We start from the raw sequence: 25,872 nt of genomic DNA on the forward strand, positions 1-25,872 counted from the left end.
CAAGTTGCCAGGCAGGTCTATTTCTTCCTGTCTGAACCTTCTCACATTTTCCAACTTTGAGGTACAAAGGTCAGTCGTTGTACTCAAAAAGTTATACCTTGCTTTTGTCGCGATATTTGGGTGGCAAACAAATGATTTTAACTAGTAATTTATTGACCAATGAAATTAAAGAGCAGAGTTTATTCTTTTCAAAACTCGTCTCGCCTTTTTGGAGCACCACACCAATTTTAGATCATTATATCAGGAAAAACAGATGAAAAAGTTTTTCTAGTTATTTTGAAGAGTGACTACACACAACTTTTAGTGAATTGTTTTTTTTAACCGTTTTTATTGGTTTAATATACTTCAAGACACGTACATTATTGGATTTATGGACTTTTCTTTGACTTATCAAGAAGCTTGAATAGAACACAAAACAAACCAAGAAGAAGAAAATAAAACAAAAAAGGTAGAAGTTGAGATCTTAAACAGGCACCATTTAGATAGAAAACAACGTTGGCTTAATTCTTACGTTATTGTAACTTGAAAGAATTCCCCATTAACGTCATTAGGTGGACTTTAGCTCTGGTTTGATGAAGTTGACGGCCCAGTCTTGATGTTCTTGGTGGTAGTGAGGAATTCTGAAAGCTGGAGAGCCGGTCGAAAAAAGGACCACGGGATGCCGTGTGTTAAATATGTGATTTAGTAATGGTGGCTTGGGGCTTATTTGAAGTTGCTGGCTGTGTCCCACCAGGTTGGCCGTTGGTTCGATGAGGCTTGGGCGCTGACAAAGCAAAGTTCTCTAATTGCCTATTAAGCTGGGACTCTGTCAGAACCTTTTTGGTTGGGGCCAGAATTTGCGGGCCAGGATTTGGTCCTGTGCTGCTTGTTTGGCTGGACATCATGTCCCCTAACTGGCTTCTTTCAAAATGAATTGCATTTTCTCAGGCACCCTGGCTTCCAGCTCCAGTCTGGCTGGCCACTCTGGGGGAAGGTTGTCCAGGGGAACTTTTGTCAAGTTTTTTTTCTTTATGGTTCATAATGTTACATAATTATCGGTAATATATGGATGAAAGCAACAAAAAAATCTGAGGAGCCGTTTAACTGCTGAGAGAGCCAGCGCTTTTCAGGGAGCCGAGGCGAAAGAGACTTCTCTAAATTGCTGGCCGAAAAAAATCGATACATGTATATATCGTGATTTTATTTTGGGCAATTTATAAAATTGACCTTTCTCCAGGGAATCGATTCTTGTGACTTTGTTTGCGGTACGTAAAAATATTTCATTTCATCATCTTACAGTGTAACTGTAAATAGGTTCATTGAGTGACAACGTTTGTGTTACGTTTACATTTCAGTTAATGATATTTTGTGACCGTAAACCTGTTGCACAGTGTACATGTTATGTTCTCATTGTATCAGTTGAAATAAACGTCAGCTTCCGGACTGACTGACAAAGACTGATGTGCACTGTTTGAACATCATTCCCAGTTCATTGTCCCAAAAGTGTATGATTAAAGTTGCTTCTTTTTTAGGATAGAACAATAAATCGCAGTCATCAATTATTTTGAATCGCTATACTTGTAGAATCGCAATTATCGAGAATCATGATGTAAATCGAATTGGCACCCATGAATTATGATACAATCGAATCGCAACCAAAGCATATCGTTCCTCCCCCTAGTAGTCACGTAGGTAAGAAAGGTCTCTAGCCACGTAGTCTATCTTTACAGGTAATTATTAAAGTAAAGCACAGTTGTCTCTCTATATTCTAATGTTTTAGAGATTGCAAAAATAATCCAACCATTCATTATCTGCATCGCTTATACTCAGTAGGGTAGCGGGGGTGCTGGAGCCCATCTCAGCTATGTTCGGGCAGTGGGCAGGGGACACCCTGAACTGAACATAACCGCAATCAAGATACCAAAACCAACTAACTAACAAAAACAAAAGTCAGGATGAAGTGTTTCTGGCGAGGAGCCACAAGAGCTTTGTTAATGATGTCAAGGCGCTTCATGCACTAAACCAGGGAGCATGACAACTATAACTAACCTCATTCTCTCATCAATACCCCTGTAACATTTTAAAGGGACAGTGTATATTTCAGTGCTTCCTAGTGATAAAAATAACAACGTTCATTTACAAGTAAACCATTATGTATTGAATAATGAGCAAAAATACACAGAAGATACTTTCTTCCTTTATTTTGCATAACATGAGCCTCAGCATGACACATTTGTCGGCCATCTTGCTACTAAGGGTACCCTTTAGAGAAAGAAAACTGTCTCTTTTCTACTAATTTTCTTTTTCTTTATTTTCTTCTTTTTCTCATTTGTTTCTTTATTTTTCCCTGTTATACTTTATTTTTTTGTCTTTTTTCTTTCTCTTTCTTTTTTCATATTCTCTTCATGTTCTCTTCTTTTTCTTACTTTCTTTTCCCCCGTTTTCGTGTTTTTGTCCTTTTTATTTCTCTTTGATTTTTTCCCTTTCTTTTTTTCGCACTGTTTTGTTCTTTGTTTTTTGTTTTTGTCCTTTTTGTTTCTCTTTTCTCTTTCTTTTTTCTTTTTAAAATTTTTCTTCTCTTTTTTTGTACTTTTGCCCCCCTTTTAATGGTTTGTCCTTTTTGTTTCTCTTTGTGTTCTTTTTTTTTTCTTTTTCTTTTTATCTCCATTTCTAGTTTATTTTCCTCATACTCTTTTTCTTCAATTTTTTTCCTTTTCCTTTTGCCTTTTTCTATCTTTTACATTTTTCTTTTTTTTTATTGTTTCCTTCCCCACGCCTTTGTTCTCTTTTTCTTTCCCTTTTCCCTTGCATTTTTCTCTTCGCAAATATTTTGTCTAAAATGACAAGAAAAATGTATGGTTTGGTCGTATTCAATCTCCGTAGTTGTATCCTTCTTTGTGCTTTGTAGCACTCGTTTCCAGTGGCACCACACAATACAGTGACATCTAGCTGTCAAATACTTCACACTGTGCTTTAAAAGAACGAGCTTTGAGTCAATTTATGAGTTTCATCCAAGTATTCATCGGGAAAACTTCATTTCTTAACGCATTGCAACGACAGCTTCATTGTTGACTTACCTGACTCGAATTCCTTTGGTGCTTGCCTCCGAGCTTTTTTCTTTTTTTACATGAATAAGATATCCTATCTGGGCAATAAAACACTAAAATAAAATATAAAAAAAAAAAAAAAAAAAAAAAAAAAGATACAGTACAGTATAGCCGTCGTTTCAAGCGTCCACTGTGCGCAGTTGCGACGTTGCACAGGCGCGCGTCCTCTCAAACGAGAAAATCCAAAAGCGCGGTGCCAAGATATGTAATCTTCGATAAGAGATAGGAGAAAATGTCATTCGTTAGTCATTCCTGTTGTGCAGCTTTCTCTTGTTGTGTTTTCAGCTTTTTTGCGGTGAAAGGCGCCGAAGAGCAAAACATCAGTAGCGTCGCAGTGACACTTGCATTCCCTCCGCGTCAACCGGTGCTGTGAGGCGTTCGCGAGCACCTCGTAATTTAAAGGGCTTGTCACCTGGCTCTTGTCTGAAAGACCTAAACACAAAAGTGGATGTGATTACATGAAGTGTTTATCTAGTAGGATTTTTATTTAAAGTATTAATTTGTCATATTTTTGTATTATTTTTATTGTAATATTTTTGTATTATTGTCTTACTGTAGCCGTGTTTGTAGTATTTCTGTAGTACTATTTTGTACGATAGCGTCAGTGTAGTATTTTTGTAGTATTACTGAAGTTGTATTTTTGTAGTATGTTTGATGTTTTTCTGTAAAATCTTTTTTGTAGTTTTTATTGAATTAGGATTTTTTTTAGTATTGCTGTGGTTGTATTTTTGTAATATTTCTGTGGTAGAATTTCTGAAGCAGTATTTTTACTATAGCCTTACTGTAATAGCTTTGTGTAGTATTTCTGTAGCATTTTTGTAGTATTGCTGTAGTTGTATAATTGTAGTATGTCCGTGTTATCTTTTTCCTTTTCAGAATCAAAACAAGATCGTATCTTAGATCTCTGATTAAGCACTAAATTTGATATTAGGCCTTGTAGTAATTTAGTAGTATTTTTGTGGTAGTATGTTTGGAGTAAGCAAAAGACAACGGGAACAAAGCTGGCATCAAAATAAACATGATTTATAAGTACCGTATTTTCCGCACTATAGGGCGCACCGGGTTATAGGGCGCACCCCCAAAAAATAGTTTTTGGTCCTATATCTTCCATAGATAAGGCGCACCGGATTATAAGGCGCTACAATGGGAACGTCGACAAAACAGTCAGATGATTCAGTCCAACTGATTACCCCCTTAACATTCCCAAAGCTTGCAAAGAAGCAAATACGTGTCGTAGACACGTGCGGATGCGGTGTCTGTACGATGTCACTCAAATGCATCATTTCAAATATCATTCGGAAGGTTAAAGTCTTGGGATTCAAGAAATGCCAAACATTTCTTAGTTTCTATTTTCTTTTTCGCTCGCAACTTTACTGTGCATATAACAATAAACACTTGGAATTGAGTTTAATTCACTCAACTCATCACAGCAACATCAAGATCGTTCTAAAACAAGATACCGGGAAAATATAAAGCCGCATAGCTCACCTAAGTTCTCACGTTCAATAATGATACGCAATCATGGTCTTCTTACACCCGTGAGTGAAGTAAATCCAGGAGAGTAAATTATTTGCAAATACAGACTAATAAAACATGTTTCTTTATGGTGTACTTTAGCAAGCTTGCTAAGCTTGCTACGCCATTGCTAAACTCGGCCAATTGCAGGGTTTGTTTTGGCCATCTAGCCAATCCGAGGCTCCGAATAATTTCAGCCAATAGCGATCGATTTAACGAATGATTGACACATCTTTTTCGGCCAATTGCAGGGTTTGTTTTGGCCCTCTAGCCAATCCGAGGCTCCGAATAACTTCAGCTAATAGCGATCGATTCAACGGATGATTGATACATCTTTTTTGGCCAATTGCAGGGTTTGTTTTGGCGCTCTAGCCAAGCCGAGGCTCCGAATAACTTCAGCCAATAGTGATCGATTTAACGGATGATTGACACATCTTTTTCGGCCAATTGCAGGGTTTGTTTCGGCCCTCTAGCCTATCCGAGGCTCCGAATAACTTTAGCCAATAGTGATCGATTCAAATGATGATTGACACATTGGTTAGCCAATGAAACGCCGGTATATGAATCTCAGCATACACCGCGGACTACTCCACGTTCGGGGGAAAATCGAGTCGGCGGCTGTTGCGTAAGTTGCGAGACCTTGTGATTTAATGTTGAGCCATATATAAGGCGCACTGTATTATAAGGCGCATGGTCAGCTTTTCAAAAAAATTAAGACTTTTAGGTGCGCCTTATAGTGCGGAAAATACGGTAGATAAAGTACTACTGTCATGATTGCCCATTGCCCTCACCTGTGCCCCCTCGTTTGGTTCCAGCTGCTGCTCGTTGCCTGATAGGTTCCCCTCCTATTTAAACTCAAGGCTTCCATTCACTCCTCGTCGGTCCATCAGCAAACCTCCGCACATGCAAGGCAAGCAGTATTTGACTCCCACTCCCGTCTGTCCCGTCCCTACCTGTACCCTGCTCGTTTGCCCCTGGCTTCCCAATCGTCTACGACTCCCTGACTTTTTCCTTCCTTTGACCACGCTCCGATCTCCTGACCCGTGTCCGCCTTCCGACCATGCTCCGATCCCGCGAGCTCTCTGCTCCTACTGCCCAGCGGTCGCCGGATTTCTGGCGCTTGCTCTCTTGTACCTGACTTCTCAGCTTCCGCTATAAAGTTTGTTGTGAAACGTTATGCGTTTGGGTCAACCATCTGTTTGGGGTCTGACAATTTACCATTAAATATACCGTCATTATATTTGGACCATTTCTGCCTGCAGGGCCGCCTGTGTCCCTTTGGCTGTAGTTTGACCACGCCTGATGTACTGTACACTGATGATCTAAACCGCATGTGATGTAGTACTTTCTTTTTTAAGGAATGGCCTTAAGGGTGTGAAGGGAGGGGGCAGACCCCTCATCAGAATTTACTTCATGATTTTGCAGGCGGTCATGAATCTACTTTCCGTCATTCCTTTCCTGAAGCACTTTTGTTCTGCTTTCAGCTGAGGAATGTCCCAAAATCCCTTCTGATGTTGCTTTTTCTTTTTTCTCTTAAAGGTGATATCAGGCCAGGGGCAATTAGTAAATATAGTACTAGTAATAAAACATGATTTTTTTTTCTGGTGCCAACTTTGTCCTCATTGGGCCTTTGTGTGCCTGCAACAAAATACTACAAAATACGACAAAATTACTACAAAACTAAATATCAAATTTAGTGCTTAAAAATAATGTCTAACATATTATTTTGTCTTCATTCTGATTAAAAAAAAAACCCTATCAAAATACAAAATACTACTAGAGTAATGATATGATACAAAAATACTATTACAGAAATATTACAAGAGATTTACTGCTAAAAAACAGTAATATTGAAAAATACTTGGGGTGGGATACTTTTAAATACTTCTATAGAAATACTATAAAGACACAACCACAGTCACACTATAATACAAAAAAACTGCTACATAGATATTAAGACGGAAATACTTTATTACAACAATCCAACTACATAAGTATTACAACAAAAATCTTCCAAAATACAACTACACTAATATTACAAGTACACACAATATACTACAAAATACGACAACATAAAATTACAATCATGCTATAAGAATACTACAGAAATGTCAGGACCAGAACGTAAACAGGACCCAATCGCGCAACGTTTCTCACAAGTTTATTGAGAAAGAGAGAGGAAGGCCAGCGTCCACGATCCAGTGCTCGCTAGACGCGGGAAGTAAATCGCTCTCGCAATCGGATTGTGATTGGAATACGGAAGTTGATCTTCCGGAGCGGGCGATGGCAGTGTCAGGGACGGAAAAACAGGTCGATAGCCGGGACAGGAGAGCAAATACGTGGTCGGGATCGGAAACAAGTCATAAGCCAGGAAGGGAGAGAAGACGCAGTCAGGATCAAAAATGGGTCGTAAGCCGGGACGGGAGAGCAGACGTGGTCGGGATCAAAAAAGGTCGTAGCTGGAGACGAACGGGAGCAAAAAACGGGACAGGTGGGAGTAAGGGTCGAAAAGGCTAGCCTTGTACACACAGAGGTTCGCAGACGGACTGACCACAGGGAACTGACAGGACCGGGTTTGAATAGTGACAGGGAGCCAATCAGAGCCCACAGTGGTTGGAGCCAAATGAGCGGGCACAGGTGTTTCACATCAGTAATCATAACACAGAAATACAAAAAATGTAAAATACTACAGAAATACACAAAAATACAACTTAAGTAATAGTAAAAGAATGATACAAAGGAAAAACTAAAAAAAAATAATTCAAAATAAAAAAACAGTAATACTACTGTTAGACTCGAAAAAATCTACTCAGGAGATACTACAAAATACATCTGCAGAAACACTACAAATATTAAACTATAGTAATGCTACATGTATGATACTTAACACCCCCCAAAAACGGGCTGGTTACGCCCATGTTAATTTTTGCCAGAAAAAAAACCATACAAAAATCCCTTTCATTCTCGAATTGGCCTCAAGACATGTTTGAATTTTGATCAGGACGATAAAATACCAAAACATGAACATAAAGACATACAGTGCCCTCGTCCAGTAATTCCTAACCTTTTAAGCCAAGGCACACTTTTTTCATCAAAAAATCTCAATAGGAATCCGTAGACAAGAGTGACAATTAGCTCTTTATTAGGCTCCTGCTTACTAAAAATGTGACACATTAACCCTTTCCATCGACAATTTATGAGTTCGCTAAATTCCACCAATGGGGACCGTTAGTTAAGTTTGCGAGGTTGGGGACCGAAAGGCAAAGATAGCAAGAAATGAGGCAGGTCATAATTTAATAACCAAACCAGGAACAAAGCAACTAAAAACAAAATGCCAACACAAAACCAAATCTGACATTTTCCAAACCAGAAACCAAGACCTAACTGGAAATGGAGATGTATTGAAAAAAGTAAAAAACAAACAAGGGGTCACATAACAAATGACATTTCCAAACAAAATCAAGCCTGGCAACGTCCAAGCCAGGAACAAAGATCAAAGCACAAATGCAAAGAAAAAAGTAACAAACAAGTGGGCACTAAACTACTAACTATAAACCAGAAGCAAAAACAAATTTGGACTGGGGATGGAAATACAAATGATCTGTCCCATTGTGCTGTCCAAACAGTCATTTTGAAGGGTCAGTGTAATCACGAGTGATAGCAAAATGAAGCCCCATAAAGCAGTGAGCCTCTTCGGGAAATGCTCAACACACACACAAAGGGGCTTCAACAGGTTTGATTTCCTCAACTACGCCATCATGTGGTGCTTAGTGCATGCAATAACAGTGTGGAGTATAAAATAAGCTCTGAATAAAAGGAGGGAGTAACAGAGTAGGAGATATTCATGTTCTGTCTTACTTTTTGCTATGGCACAAGTGATAAATGGAGGTAAAATAAAATGCCTGATCAATTTTTTATTTAAAAACAAAATTTTATCCAAAGTTTCTGGACACAGGCAAAAAAATTTCACCTGCTTTTGCAAAATGATAAAGCAACGGTGTATATGTGTGATAGCAAGTTTGTAAAGAATTGGAAGTCCACATTTCTGCGATTCCCTGGACTCAAGTGGACCTTTCTTTGCCGCTTTTATTTCAAACCACACACAAAAGCTAGCCATTCATTACCCGAATCAGTCTCAAGGTACGCCAGCTTTACCGGCCTTCAAACCTCAACGCACCCGTCACCAACACACACACACTTCAAATCGCGATTCATGAACCACTCATCTAAAATACTCAGCACACACTTCGAGCCAAGGAGCACAACACAAGAAATCACTGTCAAGTAAAGGAGGGGATTGGGTACAGTTGAAAACCTGGTTGGCGCCCTCTAGGGGAAAGTGCTTTTCCAACACTATGCTTGCATGTCAGCAAATAATTTGCACTTGGGTTAGTTATTTGAAGCTACGTGCATCACAGCTGATAATTACCGATATGATCGTTCTGTCACTTCTTCAATCTTATCTAGTCATCACTTTTTTTCATCTGCTCATTTTCAATAAATGGTTTTAATCAACTTGAAAGAGGCGGAGAATCTTTGATGGTACGATCAGTTTCGGCTGGGACCCCATGTGTACTTCCAACAACTTACAATGTGGATTGAGTGGGACATCTTTCAAGAAAACGTGGACATTGAAGCAAAAGGCTGAAAAATATTAGTACAGTAGTACTTTTTTAGATATTTCTATTATTCATGTTTGGCCGGCCAGATTTAAAAGCCAGGCTGTATAAGGCCCACGGGCCACAGTTTCACCGTGTCCGATTTCGAGGCAACTATTTTGGTAAAAAAATTAAGAGAAGGAATTGGCACATGCTTCTAAGAATTATTAATAAAGAAAGACCACACAGCAAAGTTGGCTGTGTTGTAATAGTTAAATATGTCACCATCCGTATTTGGTCATGATTATGATTTCTGTATTTATAACTTTTGGTTATTTAGTCATAATTATATAACTGTATTTTATTTTCTTATATAACCTCACTTCTTTGAGTGGAATACACAATGTGGATATGTGTAAAAAAAAAAATCAGGACTTATTCTAAATAAAATGAGCCTTACCTAACGGGAGCTAACATAATTGTCTGCAATCTTGGTGCTATGGATACCCAAGAACCTCAAAAAGGCTAGGCAAAAAAATAAGATAAGTGAAATGGTGCGGTTTGGTCACTTTGAATCTCCGTAATTTGTTCTTCCTTGTGCTTGTTAGCACTTGTTTTTGGTTGCACCTCCATTGTTGGGAATAACGCCGATATGAATAACGCTAATGCGTAAGGGCTTTATTTTTTCAGTAACAGGGTAATCTAACTAATTATTCTTTTGACGTAACAACACCATTACTATTACAGACATTCAAAAGCGGTGCGTTATTCTGAATAAATTGAGTAAAGTAAACCATTACATATAACTGCAAACAATCAGGGACACATCGTGAATGCTCAGTAAAAATGTGTGATCATGGGTAATGTAGTTTTTATGTAATTTAGCTAAATATTAAATTGTTTTACTGTTGACTTTGTTGTTAACAAAATATTTCAAGTGCTGTTGCCTATTTCTACTTGGCCATCGATTCAGGTTGTGAAGGTTTGATTTATTTATTCTACACTGCATTGGAAACACAAATTATTGTTTTGTTTTGTTAAAACACTTGAAGCACAGTGGCATATGTCTACTTGAGCAGTTCTCTGAATAGATATTGTGATTTATTCTAGAGTGAAATACATTTTGTATTGTTTTACAGTTGACTTTTGTTGTTAAGAAAATACTTGAAGTACAGTAGCTTATGTCTACTTGACTAGTTGTCTCAGGTTGTGAAAGTTATAATTAATTTATTAAACTCACTTTATATTGTTTAAGGCTAATTGATATATTTTTTTATTGTTATTTTTTGTGGCACTTTAAGTGTACGATATATCTGTTGCTGGTGAGGTGCAATAAATGTCACAAGATTCTAAAACACAACTATCTGTTTTCTATTCAACAGACTCAAATACTGCTCAGAAAATTAAAATTCTTTGACATTCAACAACTTATTTTTAAGGTAAGGGACACAGTTACTTCAACTTACTGTATTTTGACTCTAGAGTAATCCAGTTACTAACTTTGTTACTTTTTGGAAGAAGTAATGAGTAACTATAACTAATTACTTTTAAAGTAACGTGCCCAACACTGTGCACCACACCATACATTTATAAGTTATAGTGATCAAGTGTGTTTTAAATGTCAAAATTAAGTCTAGGATCAGTACTAAGTTTCTTTCACAGGGACAAATGCAGAAAGCTATTTATAAAAATGAAAACACTCCAATCTTGGGCAAATGTAAAATTTAGAAATATAATTAATGACTTTTAACAAATAACAACGACACTGCATGACTGAAGCATTTATTCCAAAGTGTGCTAGTACAATTTTCCTCTAATACAATTGATACAAAAAATATATAAAACATTTAGTTTACAGGTAGGACACAGCCAACTTTCAAGAAGTAGGTTATTTATTTTCAGGGAAAAAAAAAACAAAAACAACAACACCAAAACAGTCCATTTCAAGCTTTCACACATAAACTCGCTGTGTCAACACGTCACAAAAAATAAGGGCCCATCATGGACTAGTTAAGCATTTCTCAACTGGTGGGCCGGGACCCGAAAATGAGTTGCGGACCTGTTTTCAGTGGGACGCAAGCTTTTGCATTGGCAAAATAATGCTGAGGAATCAAAATAACTGAGGGACAATTATAATCATTAACATGAGATGGCGATAATACCCTGCAATTGCGAGTTGACATTTTATGTTTTATTTTTTAAACATGAATTAATTTGAGGGCGCTGGGGCGGCGCAGTGGTTAGAGCGTGTGGGGCACATTTCTAAGGTCATGAGATCGAACCTCCTGTGTGGAGTTGGCATGTTCTCCCCGTGGGTTTCCTCCGGGCACTCCGGTTTCCTCAGACATTCCAAAAACCTGCATGTTAGGTTAATTGGCCGGTCTAAATTGTCCCTAGGTGTGAATGAGCGAGTGACTTGTCTGTCTCTGTGTTCCATGCAACTGGCTGGCAACCAGTTCAGGGTGTCCCCTGCCCACTGCCCGAATATAGCAGGGATGGGCTCCAGCAACCCCGCGACCCAACTGAGAATAAGCAGTGCAGATAATGGATGGATAGATGGATGAATACATTTGAGAAGTTAAAAACATTTCCTTGATTTAAGTCGAAACTTGTACTTAAAGTCTTAGTGTGTAATATTTGACCACTAGATGACATTGCGTCGTCTGGTGCGAGCAAAGGACAGTGCCACAGAGCACAGGATGCCGGACAAACATGGCGGCGACCTAAGTGGGGATTCCACAGTGTAAAATAAACACTATGCTTTTTTTCTGTCAAATTAACATTGATATGATGGTTCAGGTATTTTTGCCGATAATTCAATTAAATGTTTTTTACATAACTAAATGGAAGCAGGAAGCACTAAATTTTACACACTGTCCCTTTAAGGTTGTAAGGGGGTTTCTGAAATCTGAAATCAGTTTTAGAATCACTGCACTAGTCGAAAGTCAAATACAGATCAATGAATTTTGAACTGAAAATGATACACTTAGAATGAGCAAAATGCTCTGCCAATAGGATAAGAATTATTTTTTTTGTGATAAAATGTGCAATAGAGTAATCCCTTGCTGTAAAACGGTTTACTTTTTGCGTTTTTATTACTTCGTGGATTTTCATCATGCATTGTCTTCTGTTCCTGCACGGAGTCTGCGCTCGGAAAATGCCGGTCTACTTGTGACTCCGAGAGCCAAGAAGTCTGCGGGCTCGAGAGCGTTCTCCATCCAGGCCCCGGTGTTATGGAACGCCCTGCCTCTGGAGATAAGATCTGCAACCTCAACGGAAGTTTTTAAATCGAGGCTTAAGACACACTTCTATTCCAAAGCATATGATTGATGCCCACCTCATATTCTGTTTTGTCCTGTCTTTTTCCGACGCCTGCCTGGCTGATACGAAGGAGAAGGATGATTTGGGATGGGTCAGCGGACCGGCGTCTGACCTGCAGCATGTCAACCCCTGCATTTACCAGCTGGCAGAGACGGGAGGCAGCGTCGTGGCCGTCATAGACTTTCTGGACTGGTTTGCAGGCTGGGGGCGTCGTTGATGTCATGCACTTTCCGGACATTTTCAACATCTTACCTTATGTTTACTATTATGTGTACAGTAATGCTAATTGTAATTCACCCTGGTCAATCCTGGAAGGGGGATTACCACATGTGAGGTCCTTTCTCAAGGTTTCTCTTTTCTCCTCACACTGAGGTTTTTGAGTTTTCCTTGCCCGCATGCTGGTTTAAGATCAGGTAATTGTGTAATTTTGTAACTGTAATCCTGTGCAGTCCTTTGAGACATTTTTGTGATTAAGGGCTATATAAATAAATTTGACTTGACTTGACTTTTGACTTGCATTCTGATTGGCTGAACAGAGGAAGATACTTTCTATTGCCAACAGACATGGATCTCTCCACCTGCTAAACCTGCTCAGGAACCACATGTGGGCCTTTGGTCCTCCCTAGGGGCTCTCAGGCACGTTTTAAATAATGTTTTTTATTTATTTTTATTTTCAGGACAAAACCAGAAAATTAATGCAGTTTCCCCATTATGTCCACGTGATGGCAAAATATCATGTAACGCAAAGTAGATGTGGTCCTTAACCCATTCAATTGTGAAATAAAATAGCAAGGTTATTTTTAGAGTAAATTTGACAGTACTAAAACATTTGTTAAAAAAAAGTTTAATCAAGTACAGGGCCTTTATTTGTTAAATAAAGACTTGAGCCTGTAAATACAGCAATAAATAAATCAAAAAATAAATACACGAATAGAAAAATAAACAAATGATTCTACTTTGCGGATTTTGACTATCACGGGACGTTTTGGAAACACAACCACCGCGAAAAATAAGGGATTATTGTCATGTCAAAATATGATAACAGTTGTTCTGAATGTTCTGAAAAATGTAGTTCTTAATTGGCCTGTTCTTGAAATAAATAACGTAAATGCATGTAATGTGATGGGCAATGGAAATACATTCATCTTTCTGTTAGTGTACTATACATGAGAAACAAATATGAATTCTGGGATGATGTACTTCTTTAGTTTCTAAAAATAATTTGACCATATTGCTAGCTTGCAATTATTTAAGAAATAATGTAAATTCCGGAGTACAGAGAGCACCTGATTAAAGGTGGGATACGTCTTATGAGGTGTGGTTAAAAAGTTGAAAGTAGAATATTTTCTCTATTAAGTATGTGTTACCAATGCCTGAGTTCAAAGAGCCCTTATATATTTTTTTCCACTGCGCCTATAGTCTTTTATCTTACTTATAGCAAAGATGTTCGAAGTGGAACACATAAGTTAGGACGTAACTTATGTAAGGGTAACTTCATGCTGGTCCCTGCATTCTTTTTGTTAGCGTAGCTTGAAAGTGGTTAAAGTAAGAAAATGCCTGTTTCAAGTACAGTTTTTCAAGGATTAAAGGAAACTCCAGCGAGCTGACAGTGAGGCAGATGACACAGAAAAAGAAGTAAAGCGTTTTTGATGGATAATTCTACTGCTGTTCATTTCAGATGTAAAAATTGAGAATTTGATTTGTGGGTGAAAAGTTGAAATATTGTGAGTACGCTGTAAATATTCAATTAAGTTCTGTTAAACTGTTAAACTTCCCGTTTTGCTCCTGTTATGTATTTTATATATATATATATATATATATATATATATATATATATATATATAAGTATACCGAAGCCATATTCCCCTTGTGGGAGGTGGCTAGAGTCTGTAACACGTTCATATTTCTGACTCTTTCTGGGAGATTGATACAGAGGATGGGATTCCCAGCCCCCTCGCTCAACCCAACTGATGTGTTAGGAGTCATTAGGTGATCAAACCCCCCAATTCCAACCCCTAATGCCGAGAGCCAAGCAGGGAGGCAATGAGTACCAATGTTGTAAGTCTTAGGTATGACTCGGCCAAGGCTTGAACCAGTCTCGGGGCGGGCGCCCTACCCCTAAGGCCACCGAGCTGGTCAAAATTATTATTATTAAATTATTATATGAATAACGTGGGCAAAAACATAATAAACTAATTTCTCTTGCATGGGCGTCATAAATGTTTTTAGACTGCAACACACTGTATATTTAGAACACAAGCGTTGTGGAAAAGAGAGCAGCTTGCCGTTTTCCAAATCGCCGCCATTAAAATGGAAAACAGTAAACCGCAACATGTTTAAAGCCACGGTGTTTGAAACTAAAAATGAATGGCACGTAGGACATAATTGAAAGTAACCTTTAAAAGAATGCAATCTATTACATCAGATCGAATAAAGAGATTTTCAAATTTGTAACGGTAGTCTCGCGTCGTTTTGTAGCAATCACGACTCTAAGAGACTGTGCCAGCGGCAAACCTGCTGTCCTCTGGACTCTTTCATTAAAGACCAGTGAGAGAGCTCGTCTTCTCCGGAGCAGTTGAGTCCGAGAGAGATCCAGCCTATCATCTCCTTCCGCTTCATGGTGCGTTTGTGGTACACAGAGAGAATGAGCGTCACGTCGGACAGCTGGAAAAGGGCCACCTGGAAGACAAACGTCTCTTTGTAGGTCGGGTTGGGTTGGCCTCTGCAGATGGACGTCTTACACTTGGACATTTCGTGGCCCATGGAGTTCAGTAAGGTCAGCTTAACGTAAGTGTCTGAATGAAGGAAGCAGAAAATCAAGGAAATTACAGGCAAATGTCTATATTGGAAAGAGAACATTGCATTTTTTGACATCACCTCCTGCCTTTTTACCTTACCTTGCCCACTGGAATTCAGAGGACACATATTTGTCTGGTCTTTTTATTGATGAATGATGTCAAAACATTTGTCTACAGAATTGATTGAATTTAAAGTAAGTAGTTTAACAAGAATAACTTTGATTTATCAAAGTGTCTCACATTACAGGGCTTTATAAGTTTTTCACATCTTGAAACTGAAATATTTGTCAATTTTTCCTTAAAAACTCAAATTCCTTAAAGCCCCATTGTGTAATATTTGACCACTAAATTGCACTGTTGTCTAATGAGAACAAAACCAGAGCCACAGCAAGCAACAACATGGCAGACAAACATGGCAGCGACCTAAGTAGGGAATGAACTTATGATGTACTTTTGCCTAGGATTCAAATCATTGTATTATTTTTGTTTTACTGAACTGAGTTTTATGTACCACTAGAAGACAATAAATATTACACAGAGTCCATTTAAGATGGTGATAGTTTGTGAACAGCATTTTTGAGATCTTTTATGATTCGCCCAAGAAAATCTAGTTTTATAACCTAAGAGATTTAATACAATAAAAGGGCTCAGCGGAGGGCTTTTAGAATAGGTTGGAATTTCTAATCGGAGGTTTGGGCTTTCCCTTCTTCTTGCCGTATTCCCTCCTTATTTTGAATCTCTACTTAACTTTAAACCTAACACTTACATTGAGTGAATAATATCGAGTCTAAAAATTTTTTTTTGTGTGCAAAATCTTAATGACTCGGTGAGCGATTTTAGAAAAGGCTGGAATTTCTTATTAAAGGTTTTAGATTTCCTCTGCTCTCTTTGCATGTTCAAAACCCATTCTTATTTTGAGTGTCTGCTAAAATAAACACATTGAATGCGAACTAACATCACTGAAGAAATAGGTTGTTTGTGCACATTATAATTCGAGGGGGGCTTTTAGAACAGATTGGAATTTCTTATCTGAGGTTTGGGGTCTCTCCTGTTCCTCAAATGTCACATCCCTTGTTCTTATTTTTTTTCACTCAACTATTACCTTAACACTCACGTTGAATGATGATAAACGTGACTAAAGAAATTGGTAGTTTGTGCGAAACCATGATGATTGTAAAATTGAGGCCTGTTATACTCACAAAACATTTGTTACTACTAATATCAGAGTACTTTCCTTCGGAGCTGACTACTGTAAAGCATGTTTTTCTGCTGCTCAACCCAAAGTGTTCCTCATTACAAAGACAAGAGCTCAAAGAGTACAAGAAGCCTTTTCGCGAGCTTGTTGCTATGCAACTGTCTAACCTGAGCATACTTTCAATGATAACTTGAGCTCCAGACCTTCATGTCTGGCTACAAAAGTGACATATTACACTTGTTTTACCATGTATCAAATATACTGTTACTCTTGTTTTTATGCTTTATTTCGTTATTTTATACATGTGCCACAAAGCGCAATAACGATACAGTTTTTTGGTACCGTATTTCTACTGTGCTTATTCACTTTATGAGGCCATCACAGTTGATTAAATTATACTTATTCATTCACCCACTTATTACGCATCATCAGGCAAAACTAGGACTCCAGCCTTTGTTCAATGGTTATTTCACATTGGAATCTTGGATTACAAATTAATCAACTAAATAAAATAAAATAATCAACCAGCAAGCCCCTACTTCTTTTTAAATTTGGAGCGGTTTATTGTGTTTGTTTTTTTGTGGTGCCACAGAGAAAAACGGCGAGCTGCTCTTTTTCACAATGCATGCCCTAGCAATACAAAACACCGTAGTTAAGTATGGAAACATTCATGTCACCCTTCAAGTGAATTTAGTCCATGCTTAACTTAACTCGAGCAAAACGAGTGTTTTGCCAAAATGTTTTCAGTAATATTTAAAATGTACTCACGTTATTTCAACTTTTTCAACTACAAATCATGTAATGTTTGGTCGCTAAACAACACAACAAGACAACACCCACATCTGTGTTAAAATGGCTCTATTCTCAGTATGGGTTCCCTGGCGCTGTCGTCTCCAAATACAGGGCTCGCCTTTACGTGATGCAGCCCTTATTCGCATTTTCTTGCGGCGCAGTAGTAATTATGTGCTCGTCTCTGTAATCGTCATTTTTAATGGTCACATGATCCCAAAAACGTGACATAAACAAATCGCAGCAGAACTGAAAAATGGTGCAGCTGAAAATTGCAGGGGAACGCCACTGTTGGTGTTCTGCAGCCAGAGGCATCAACGCCAAATTCGCCACGTGTTTGGCAGGAGTTGTGGCAAGTTTAAAATGTAAAAAATAGACGTGAATTAGTTCATTGTTCACTGTTTAAGCCTGCAGCTTTAAGTCCAGTGCGGCTCATACTGAGAAAATAATGAGTTTGGTTCCTGAATTTGTGCACGTAAAAATCCATGAGTTTCTGCCTTTGAACCAAAATTGTTAATTTGTTTTCTCCCCCCAAATATTTTGTTTCTTAAATCTTTATTAGTTGATGTATTACATTCTTTATTACCGATTGTCTTTTTTTTTTATCTATTCTTAAGATTGTTTTATTTTTATTTTTATTATTTTGTGTTTATTTTGTAGAATGCTTAAATTAGACCTTTTCTCTCCAAGCCCATAAAGGTATTCCTAAATTCTTAAACATGCCAAATATGAGAAACTAGTACATGTTTTTTTGCAGAAAATCCAAATATATTTCATCTGTATATTTAAATTATTTTCTAAAATAATGAATTTTGAAGATACTCTTTGTCATCTTGGCTGTGACATAATCGGAGGACCAGCAGCACCCAAGCAAGCCAGTCGCAATATTGCGTGACGTGTTAATTAGGTAAAGAGTGTTTTAAGTTTTGGTCGTTTTTGTGGAGTATGTTTAGGCATCATAGGTGAATGCAGTAATGGCACAAAAAAGGGCAAGCAGTCAAAAACTGGTTAACTTGGAAATATAATACACGGAGAGCTAACCGGAGCTAACCAAGGCATGTGGGAAAACCGGCGCTCACGCCAGGCTTGACAGCCAAAAAACACACGGTGGGCAGCAAACAAGCGCCAAATGGGAGCAAAGAAAAACAGGAATGCCCTCAGCAGCCTCTACGCTAACGAAAAACCAGCTTACCCCATGCAGCTTTCGGAGGTGGATGTACGCAACTTTGTCAAAACAGTCAAATGGCCCCCAGCGACAGGGTAAGTTCAAATTTCTCCAAGCAGAAATGAGCAGTATGCAATCTCTGTTCACTGCTTTCGCTGTCTGTTTCAGAGCTGCCTCACATGTTGTGTTAATACGTGTAGGCCCTACACTGTAGGGCATATTAGCCCATCACAGAAACCTCTACTACATTTTTCTTTCGTGACCTTTTTGTGTTTTGGCCTCAGACCCAAAGGACAGATCCTTACCCCCAAAACCTTTCCCTTTTGTTTTTAGACTTTTCTCCGTTATTAAAACAGCATGTGCATTATGTTTAGTTTATCAATCCTTTCTGATTGATCATTCTCATCAGAATTAATAAATTGTAACTAAAATAACGTAAAGTAAAATTCATGTAGTGGAGTTTCCCTTACGATTAAGAGACTGATCAAACTAAACTTTATGGTGAATCACTGGCTCTCTCTAGAGGTGAATTTGGCAACTGCTTTGAATAAAGAATAATTCTTCCTAAAGCTAAATGTATTGACATTAAGGCAACACTCCTTACATGGGATTTACCATTTTGAATGTGTTGTGCTCATCCAATGACGTCACAGCTCTAGAGGAAACTAGCCAGAATCGTCCGTTTTGAGGCAGGATTTTTCGAGTTTCCCGCCGCATGGAATATTTTGCAGCATATTTGCGGGGAGAAACAATACATGTTCTGTGTCTAATTAAATAACAAAATTCTGTCTCTGAATTCCCTTTACTCCAGCGCCTTCTTAGTAAATTCAGTTTGAGACCCATGATCTACAACTTTAGCATAAGAACTGTGTTTATTTCACTTCTAGTCTTGGCTAGAAACAACGGAATGAATAGCGGCCGCTTTTACTCTGTGGAGTGCCAGCTGGCTTCCAAAGACTCGCTTCACAGCCTTGAACATTACATTCACTTGCACTCTTTGACATAAAGGCTCTGTGAGAATAAAATAGCCGTGATTTCTTTTTTGACGGCTGCTGAATGGGCTTTGAAGAGCTGTGAATGTCTTAAGTGGTCAGTAATGGTAATGCACGGCACTTTGCTATTGTTGCTGGATGAGAGGGGCAGCAACTGATGATTAACTTGACGTGCAGGCTTGCGACTTTTCTGAATTGTTATAAAAAAAAGCTTTGAAATTGATTTGCAATATTCACCAAGCTGCTTCCCCCCTTTGTACACAACGTCAATCAAGTCACACATAAGTATTTTGCGTAACAGTACTTGATTTGTATAACCGGATGGGATTATTTCCTCAATTTAAAAAGACGACTAGACCAGTGTTACTCAAATGGTGGGTCGAGACCCAAAAATGGGTCGCAAACCGGTTTCAGTGGGCCGCAGGCCTTTGCCCCTGATATAAGTTTTGAAGTAAATTTCTACTAAGTCCATACTATTTTTGTCATAGTATTTTGTAGAAGACACACCAATAGGGAAAATAGGGAAAAGCTGCCAGCACCTTTAGTACTTTTCCTACTACTGTATTATACAGGCCAAAGTTAACCCACCCCTGTGTTATAGTATTGTGTGCTATATGCACATATATAACGGAATACATTTATATCCAAGTCATACCAAAGTAAACAGTTCAAATCCACTCATAACATGGGTTGAATACAAGTGGAATGTGTAAATAACCACTTAAGACAACAAATGTGAACAATACTAAAAAAAAAGGTTGACCACATGCAAAGAAGGTAGAAGCATAAAGTGGAATTTCTGTCTTCATGGATGTGCGAGTAAAATATGAATTCAGTTATTCCAACTTGGACTCAACTCCATCCATGAAGGCGTACAAGAACATTGAAAAGTTTGCAACAAAAAACTGGGATAAACACTCACCTCTGATAATATAAACTTGGCCCCCTATCAAGTGTTTTAGACAACAGAACAGCCCGTCTGACAGCAAGGGTTGAGGAGCAGTAAGAAAAACAGCGAAACCAGGTATAAAAAAGGAGGTTTAGGGGGAAAAGACAGTAAATGCAAGGAAAGATAAACAGGGTCAAAAAAGACAGAAAATGACACCAAATTCATTGAAGGAAATTTGAATTTGAACGTGCAGCTTATGGACCCTTTGCAACACACGACTGCACTATTACAGACGGCAGTCAACTGTACTTAACAGTGATTATGGCCAGTAAACAGTAAACAACAACAAACAAATATATACTATTCTACACCATTGGCAATGACTAGTCAAACCAATATTGTGCAGCTGTCGGATGAGGTGGCTCACCTTGGCAGAAACCACAAAGATCGCGATTTAAAAAAACTGAGGATAGCATTAGCAGGGCTAGCTTCTAACCTATACAGTCTTCCTCCTGACATATTCACAGATCTAATCAAAATCATCAGTCTGCCTGACTTCAGTCCATCTGTAACACTATATTGTAGTAGGAGTGACCCCATACACCGGTGCTGATCTAAAAGCTTAGAAAAGTGTGAATGCTTACCAGGTCTTAGTTATCTGGTTGGGTTATCGGTATGCGTTGCTCACTGACACAGGGAGGCACCTCATTATTGCAAAGGTAAGACACTAGCTTTGTATGCTTATGTGTTTTATCCAGAGTGCCATCAAATCTCTAATCAACTGTCACCAAAAGCTACTAAAATTGTTTATCATTTTTATTTTGGTTTCAGTAGCTACATTAAGTGTATTTGGTGAGAGTCGTTGTGGCTAATTTCCACTCCTCCCAAATTATGGAATAGTTTGAGGGCTGCGGGTGCTTCCGTGTGATTTGCAGCTAAACATAGTGGTCTTCTGTCTTCATCAAAATGGATATGATATGATAAAATTCCAAATCCAGCTTAGAACCTTGCCGGTTGGCACATCATCAAAATCATCCATCGTAAAAAGTTGTGGTTGTTTCCACTCAAATGCTCATTCAAGTGTTTTCTGCTTGAGTGCTTTTTGCCATCCATCATGGCTCTCATTCTGCCAAGGAAGGCAATTTGGCATCACATGCAAAGGGTCAATATGCTTAAAAAAAAAATACGGGGAGTGGCAAAACAAAACATGTACCGCAGGGCAGTGGCCCCCAACCTTTCTGTACCAAGGACCCATCTAATGTCTGAGAATATTCTCGTGGCCCGGCCTAAATATAACAAAAGTAATGATAACAATACACCAAAATATAATAATAATAATAATAATAATAATAATAATAATAATACACCAAAATCCAGTGTGTAATCACTAAACCACTAGGGATGTAGATGGCATAGGTCAGGGGTCGGAAACCTATGGCTCTTTTCATAAGTATATATGCCTGGGATATAAAATAAAATTTGCACAATGATTGCTACACGTGTTAAGCCGAGACGATACTGACTTGAAATGGGGTTCAGTCCACCAAATAATCCTATATATGTAAGCTCATTAAGCATTCCATGTTCATTCTTTAGACACTTTATAACGAAAAGCTACACAACAAACTTTAAATACCCATAAGCTCTAGCAAAACACCTTGAGCAATTTGATTTGGTTGGCTGTAGGGAAAGGGTGGAACTATACACAGGAGTGGACGCGCATACTCTCTCTTCTTACCCAGCGCCATCTTCACTGTAGGTGAATACATTGGTAACCTTGTTAGCAGTATTTTGTGACATTTTTACAGAAGAACTTTGCTTGCACCATGTTTTAAAACTCTTACTAATGTCTTAATGAGCCTCAACAGTCTTAAGTAACTGCGAAAGGGAGACAAATTTTAAGCGGTATAATTATATTGATGTGGGACACAGGCTCTCGCATTATTATTATTTCATAGAATTTATTAAATCATTAAACATCACACAGTAAAATAAAATGTGCTGAGTAATTAGCTTTTGTCTGGAGAGCCGGTTTGGCTGTTTTGTTCAAATTGTCTTAAAATATTTGGTGTGTCTCTCTCGAAGAAAATGTGGATAATGGCTCTCACAGTAATTGCTGGAGCCCGACAGCCTTGGAAATGGCTTTGAGACCCTATTCCGGACTGATAGCTTGAATTCACTTATTTTGTAATTTCTTCTGGAATTTCTTTGGATCCTGGAATGTAATTGTGTTCTTGAGATTTTGTAGTGTACTTCCCTTTGTCTAACAGATACAATTTAAGTTTTTTTTGTGTGGATTTTTTCCAAACCCTACGTTTTTAATATGTATGTTTTTGATATACATCATTGATGGTTTTATGGTCTCCTACAAATGAGCGTTTATTGCCAATTTGTCTTTGTTTGGTTAGGTGAAAACCACTCGAATAAAACACATTTGTCTATACACTTTTAGCCGTATCACAAAACAGTGTTGGGACTAACGTGTTACAAAGGTAAAAAGTACTGTTACGTTTAATAAAATGATGTAACCCGACTGTCATAACATGGTGCCTTACTCCGCTACTTATTAAAAGCAGATCATGAATTAAAATATTCTCTCATTACTTTATGTTTATCCTTCGAGCACAGCATAACATACAACCTAGTTACAGTGGCGCCGAATCAAGGACAGAAAAAGAGGTCGCTGAATTCCTCCTCATGGAGATATTACTCCCACCGTTTACATATACAACTATAGAATAAAAAACTTAAATGAGGGGGTCAGTTTCTTTGTGCATATTTGTTTATGTGTCACCGCTAGCGAATGGTAAACAGCGTGTGGGTAGGGGGGTATTGTTTATACAAGAAAAAAAAAACAATCAATGGGGCAAACATGAGCAAAGAATTTACTGTAAAAATGTGCGGAATTTTAGGTCTTTTTATTTATTAAATTATTTTTGCAACACAGCCCTCTCTGAGAACAGAATAAAACGTCTTAGACAGTACCTAGAAAAAAGGAAGGAAATCTTGGGAGTAGTTTGAAGCCTAGAGACAAAAATAGATACTGAGTGTCTCGGCTAAGCTCTTAAAATTGCTCAAGCCAAAAAATAATAAGGGCCCCTGGCTTCCACAGGTTGGTGTACACATTTTCTCCTATTTATTTGACTATGTGACAATTTTAAAGCCATTTTAGGGGGTCAGCTTTAACGGGAGTATAAACTACAATTTGTAACTATATATCAATTTCAGAGTAACACAGTACATTTGGGTGTCAGTAATCCGGGGGTTACGGTTAATTTTGAAATGAATTAACTAGTAATTGTAATGAATTATAGTTTTTCAGTTACATGCTTAACATTGTCACCCAGCCTACATCAGAATCATGAAACTCACTTGTGAAAAGGAACACACAAGGGGCCAAGATAGAGGACATGAATCATCCTTTTTGAGAGGCATGAATACAGATTTCAAGGGGCTGAACTCATTTGCAACTGGCCAAATGCTTTGTACTTAGATTGTGGTAATGGGTCCTTCAGCGAATGGAAGTGATTGGAACTTCACAACACAACCAAGTGTCCTTTTCAATTTGAAAAAGAGCTTGTGGACTGGCTGGACCTTAAATAAACATTTACCGGTCTTCAAATGGCCCAGGAATTTTTTTCTTACTTCCCCTGGCAAGGCAGATAAAACTTGTATACAGACGTTACTGAATAGCAAGCAAAATAGTGTCCAATTCCCCACCCTTCCCGAGCACCCTTCTGGGTACTCCCTGAAATCTGGTTGACATATCCCCCAGAAACTCATAGGGGCAGGTCCACACTAGCACAAAAGACACACTTCCCCTACTTGAATGAAAATTCGGCAATAGACCATAGATTGACAATCCTTAGAATCTGTCTACAACAGGTACAACACAACAAATCATTTGAGGGAAAATCCGGGTTTACAAATGTACTGCATTGGGTGTCCATTACAATCACATTGCAGGTCTGCTTGATACTATTAGCTACTTAACTAGAATATGAATTAGATGGATAATTTACCAAGATGATTTTGATAGGTCACACCATTGTGTATTGCTTTCAGGTTGAGCATGTTGGTTCTTTAATCATATCAATTCGGGTTAAGAAAAAGGAAATAAAAAACACTACTCAATACTTACTAGGTGGCTTATTGGTCGCCAGGTTCTTGAAATGAATGCCTTTGATGACCTCCACAGAGAGATGTCCCGTTGTGGCGTTGTACACCAGACCCACCAGGATTTCTGGTGTAGAAGTTTGACTGACTGATGGGAATGATGAGGTGCTTTCGCTGCATGTCAGATCTGAGAGACTGATTTGCGATTCAGCACCCTGCAAGTTTTTGAAAATTCGGAAAAATCACTGAACTATGTGTTTGCATAGAGTATTCTTGCTATGTGTTTACCAAAAATGCTATAGGGATGAAGAAACTTAAAACGTTCCAACACGACCCAAATTTTTACTAGATTGGCGGTATATTTAGGGGCAAACAATAAAACTTGTTCTTAAAGTTTGACAAAAACTGTTTTTAGAATACTTACTTGATATGTGCAGCAGGTGTCTAGAATGACAGGCACGGATATCTTTCCCTGAAGGTTGAGTTTGGTGAGGTAAATCACATTTTCCCCAAGCACCTTCTCCTTCTTTAAACGCCGCATACTGTAAAGTCGGAATCTGATGGCGTAGTGGCTGATCATCTCCAAATCCATTTGGCAAAAATGAAATGTTTCTGTGAAAATAGGACATGGGCCTCTTTGGATTCCTGTCTTTGCCCTCTGCTTCTTTGTGGGCAGAAGCACCATCTGGACTTGCCAGGAAATGTTGCTGGTTTGTTTTAAAAATGGGAGGTCGGTTATTGCCATGATGGTCACTGCCAGCTGCTGCTCATCTGGATCATAGTCAAACACTACATCAAGGGTGCCGTATTTTGCAACCTGATTTGCTTGGTAGCCTTTATGGAGTTGTGCTGCAGAACCGCGGGCTGACATCTCCTAAAAGGATATAATTACTGAATCACTTAATTCTATGTTTCTGTATCTGTCTCTGTGGAATTGCATCCTTTACCTCAGGGCTGAGGACAGCAGTACTGTCACTGGGCACATCCTCCTCATAGCCCTTGTTGAGATAACTCTCTGTCTCATGGCCATCACTTCCCTCGCTGGCGCACTTGTGGAAAGAAAGGTGTGGGCTGCCACTTGTCACTGAGAGATCACATTTGGCGTCGCCCAGGTCTGACAGTGTGTAAGACATCCTCGGAGATCCGTTTTCATCCTGATAAGGGGGCGGTTGGAGCTCATCCAAGGGGGGTGTCCTTCTCATTCTCTGGATGCAATTGGCTGTTATAGTGGAGGAAGAGAAGGCCCAAGCAGACAATAATTATGTATCGAAACAGTCTAACAATATGACAAACTTGAGAAAAAATGGTGTGATGCCATGGTGTCTCAGCCCTAAAATGAAATCTTTTGTAATATCCATGTTATGTTTTGGGTAGGCGGATTCAAGCGAGATGAGAAGAGTTTGTTCAG

At 38.5% G+C, this 25,872-nt stretch overlaps 2 protein-coding genes and 1 long non-coding RNA gene across 6 annotated transcripts in view; 1 reads left to right on the forward strand and 2 right to left on the reverse strand.

Annotated features, from left to right (window-relative positions):
* The window catches only part of sertad4 (SERTA domain containing 4), a 36,816-nt gene extending 33,379 nt beyond the window's left edge, over positions 1 to 3,437 (reverse strand). The window contains exon 1 of the mRNA XM_088355154.1: positions 3,057 to 3,437. The gene's annotated coding sequence lies outside the window, so the exon portion shown is untranslated. The remainder of the gene's footprint in view (positions 1 to 3,056) is intronic.
* Positions 967 to 12,961, forward strand: LOC148351444 (uncharacterized). The gene is made up of 3 exons (XR_015852951.1): positions 967 to 1,244; positions 10,582 to 10,638; positions 12,343 to 12,961. It is a non-coding gene; the product is annotated as an uncharacterized LOC148351444 (long non-coding RNA).
* syt14a (synaptotagmin XIVa) overlaps positions 10,966 to 25,872 on the reverse strand; it is a 37,077-nt gene continuing 22,170 nt past the window's right edge. For 3 of the 4 annotated variants that reach the window (XM_088355152.1, XM_088355150.1, XM_088355153.1), the window contains exons 5-9: positions 25,412 to 25,683; positions 24,889 to 25,338; positions 24,490 to 24,679; positions 20,382 to 20,438; positions 10,966 to 15,315 (exon numbers count right to left, since the gene is read on the reverse strand). In XM_088355152.1, the coding sequence (XP_088211278.1) occupies positions 15,002 to 15,315; positions 20,382 to 20,438; positions 24,490 to 24,679; positions 24,889 to 25,338; positions 25,412 to 25,683 (1,283 nt within the window). In that variant the 3' untranslated portion in view covers positions 10,966 to 15,001. The remainder of the gene's footprint in view (positions 15,316 to 20,381; positions 20,439 to 24,489; positions 24,680 to 24,888; positions 25,339 to 25,411; positions 25,684 to 25,872) is intronic. The other variant, XM_088355149.1, reaches the window with a different exon arrangement.

Source organism: Urocampus carinirostris, chromosome 15, assembly GCF_059441175.1.
Source record: "Urocampus carinirostris isolate Australia breed hairy pipefish chromosome 15, RoL_Ucar_1.0, whole genome shotgun sequence".
Classification (NCBI taxonomy): Eukaryota; Metazoa; Chordata; class Actinopteri; order Syngnathiformes; family Syngnathidae; genus Urocampus; species Urocampus carinirostris.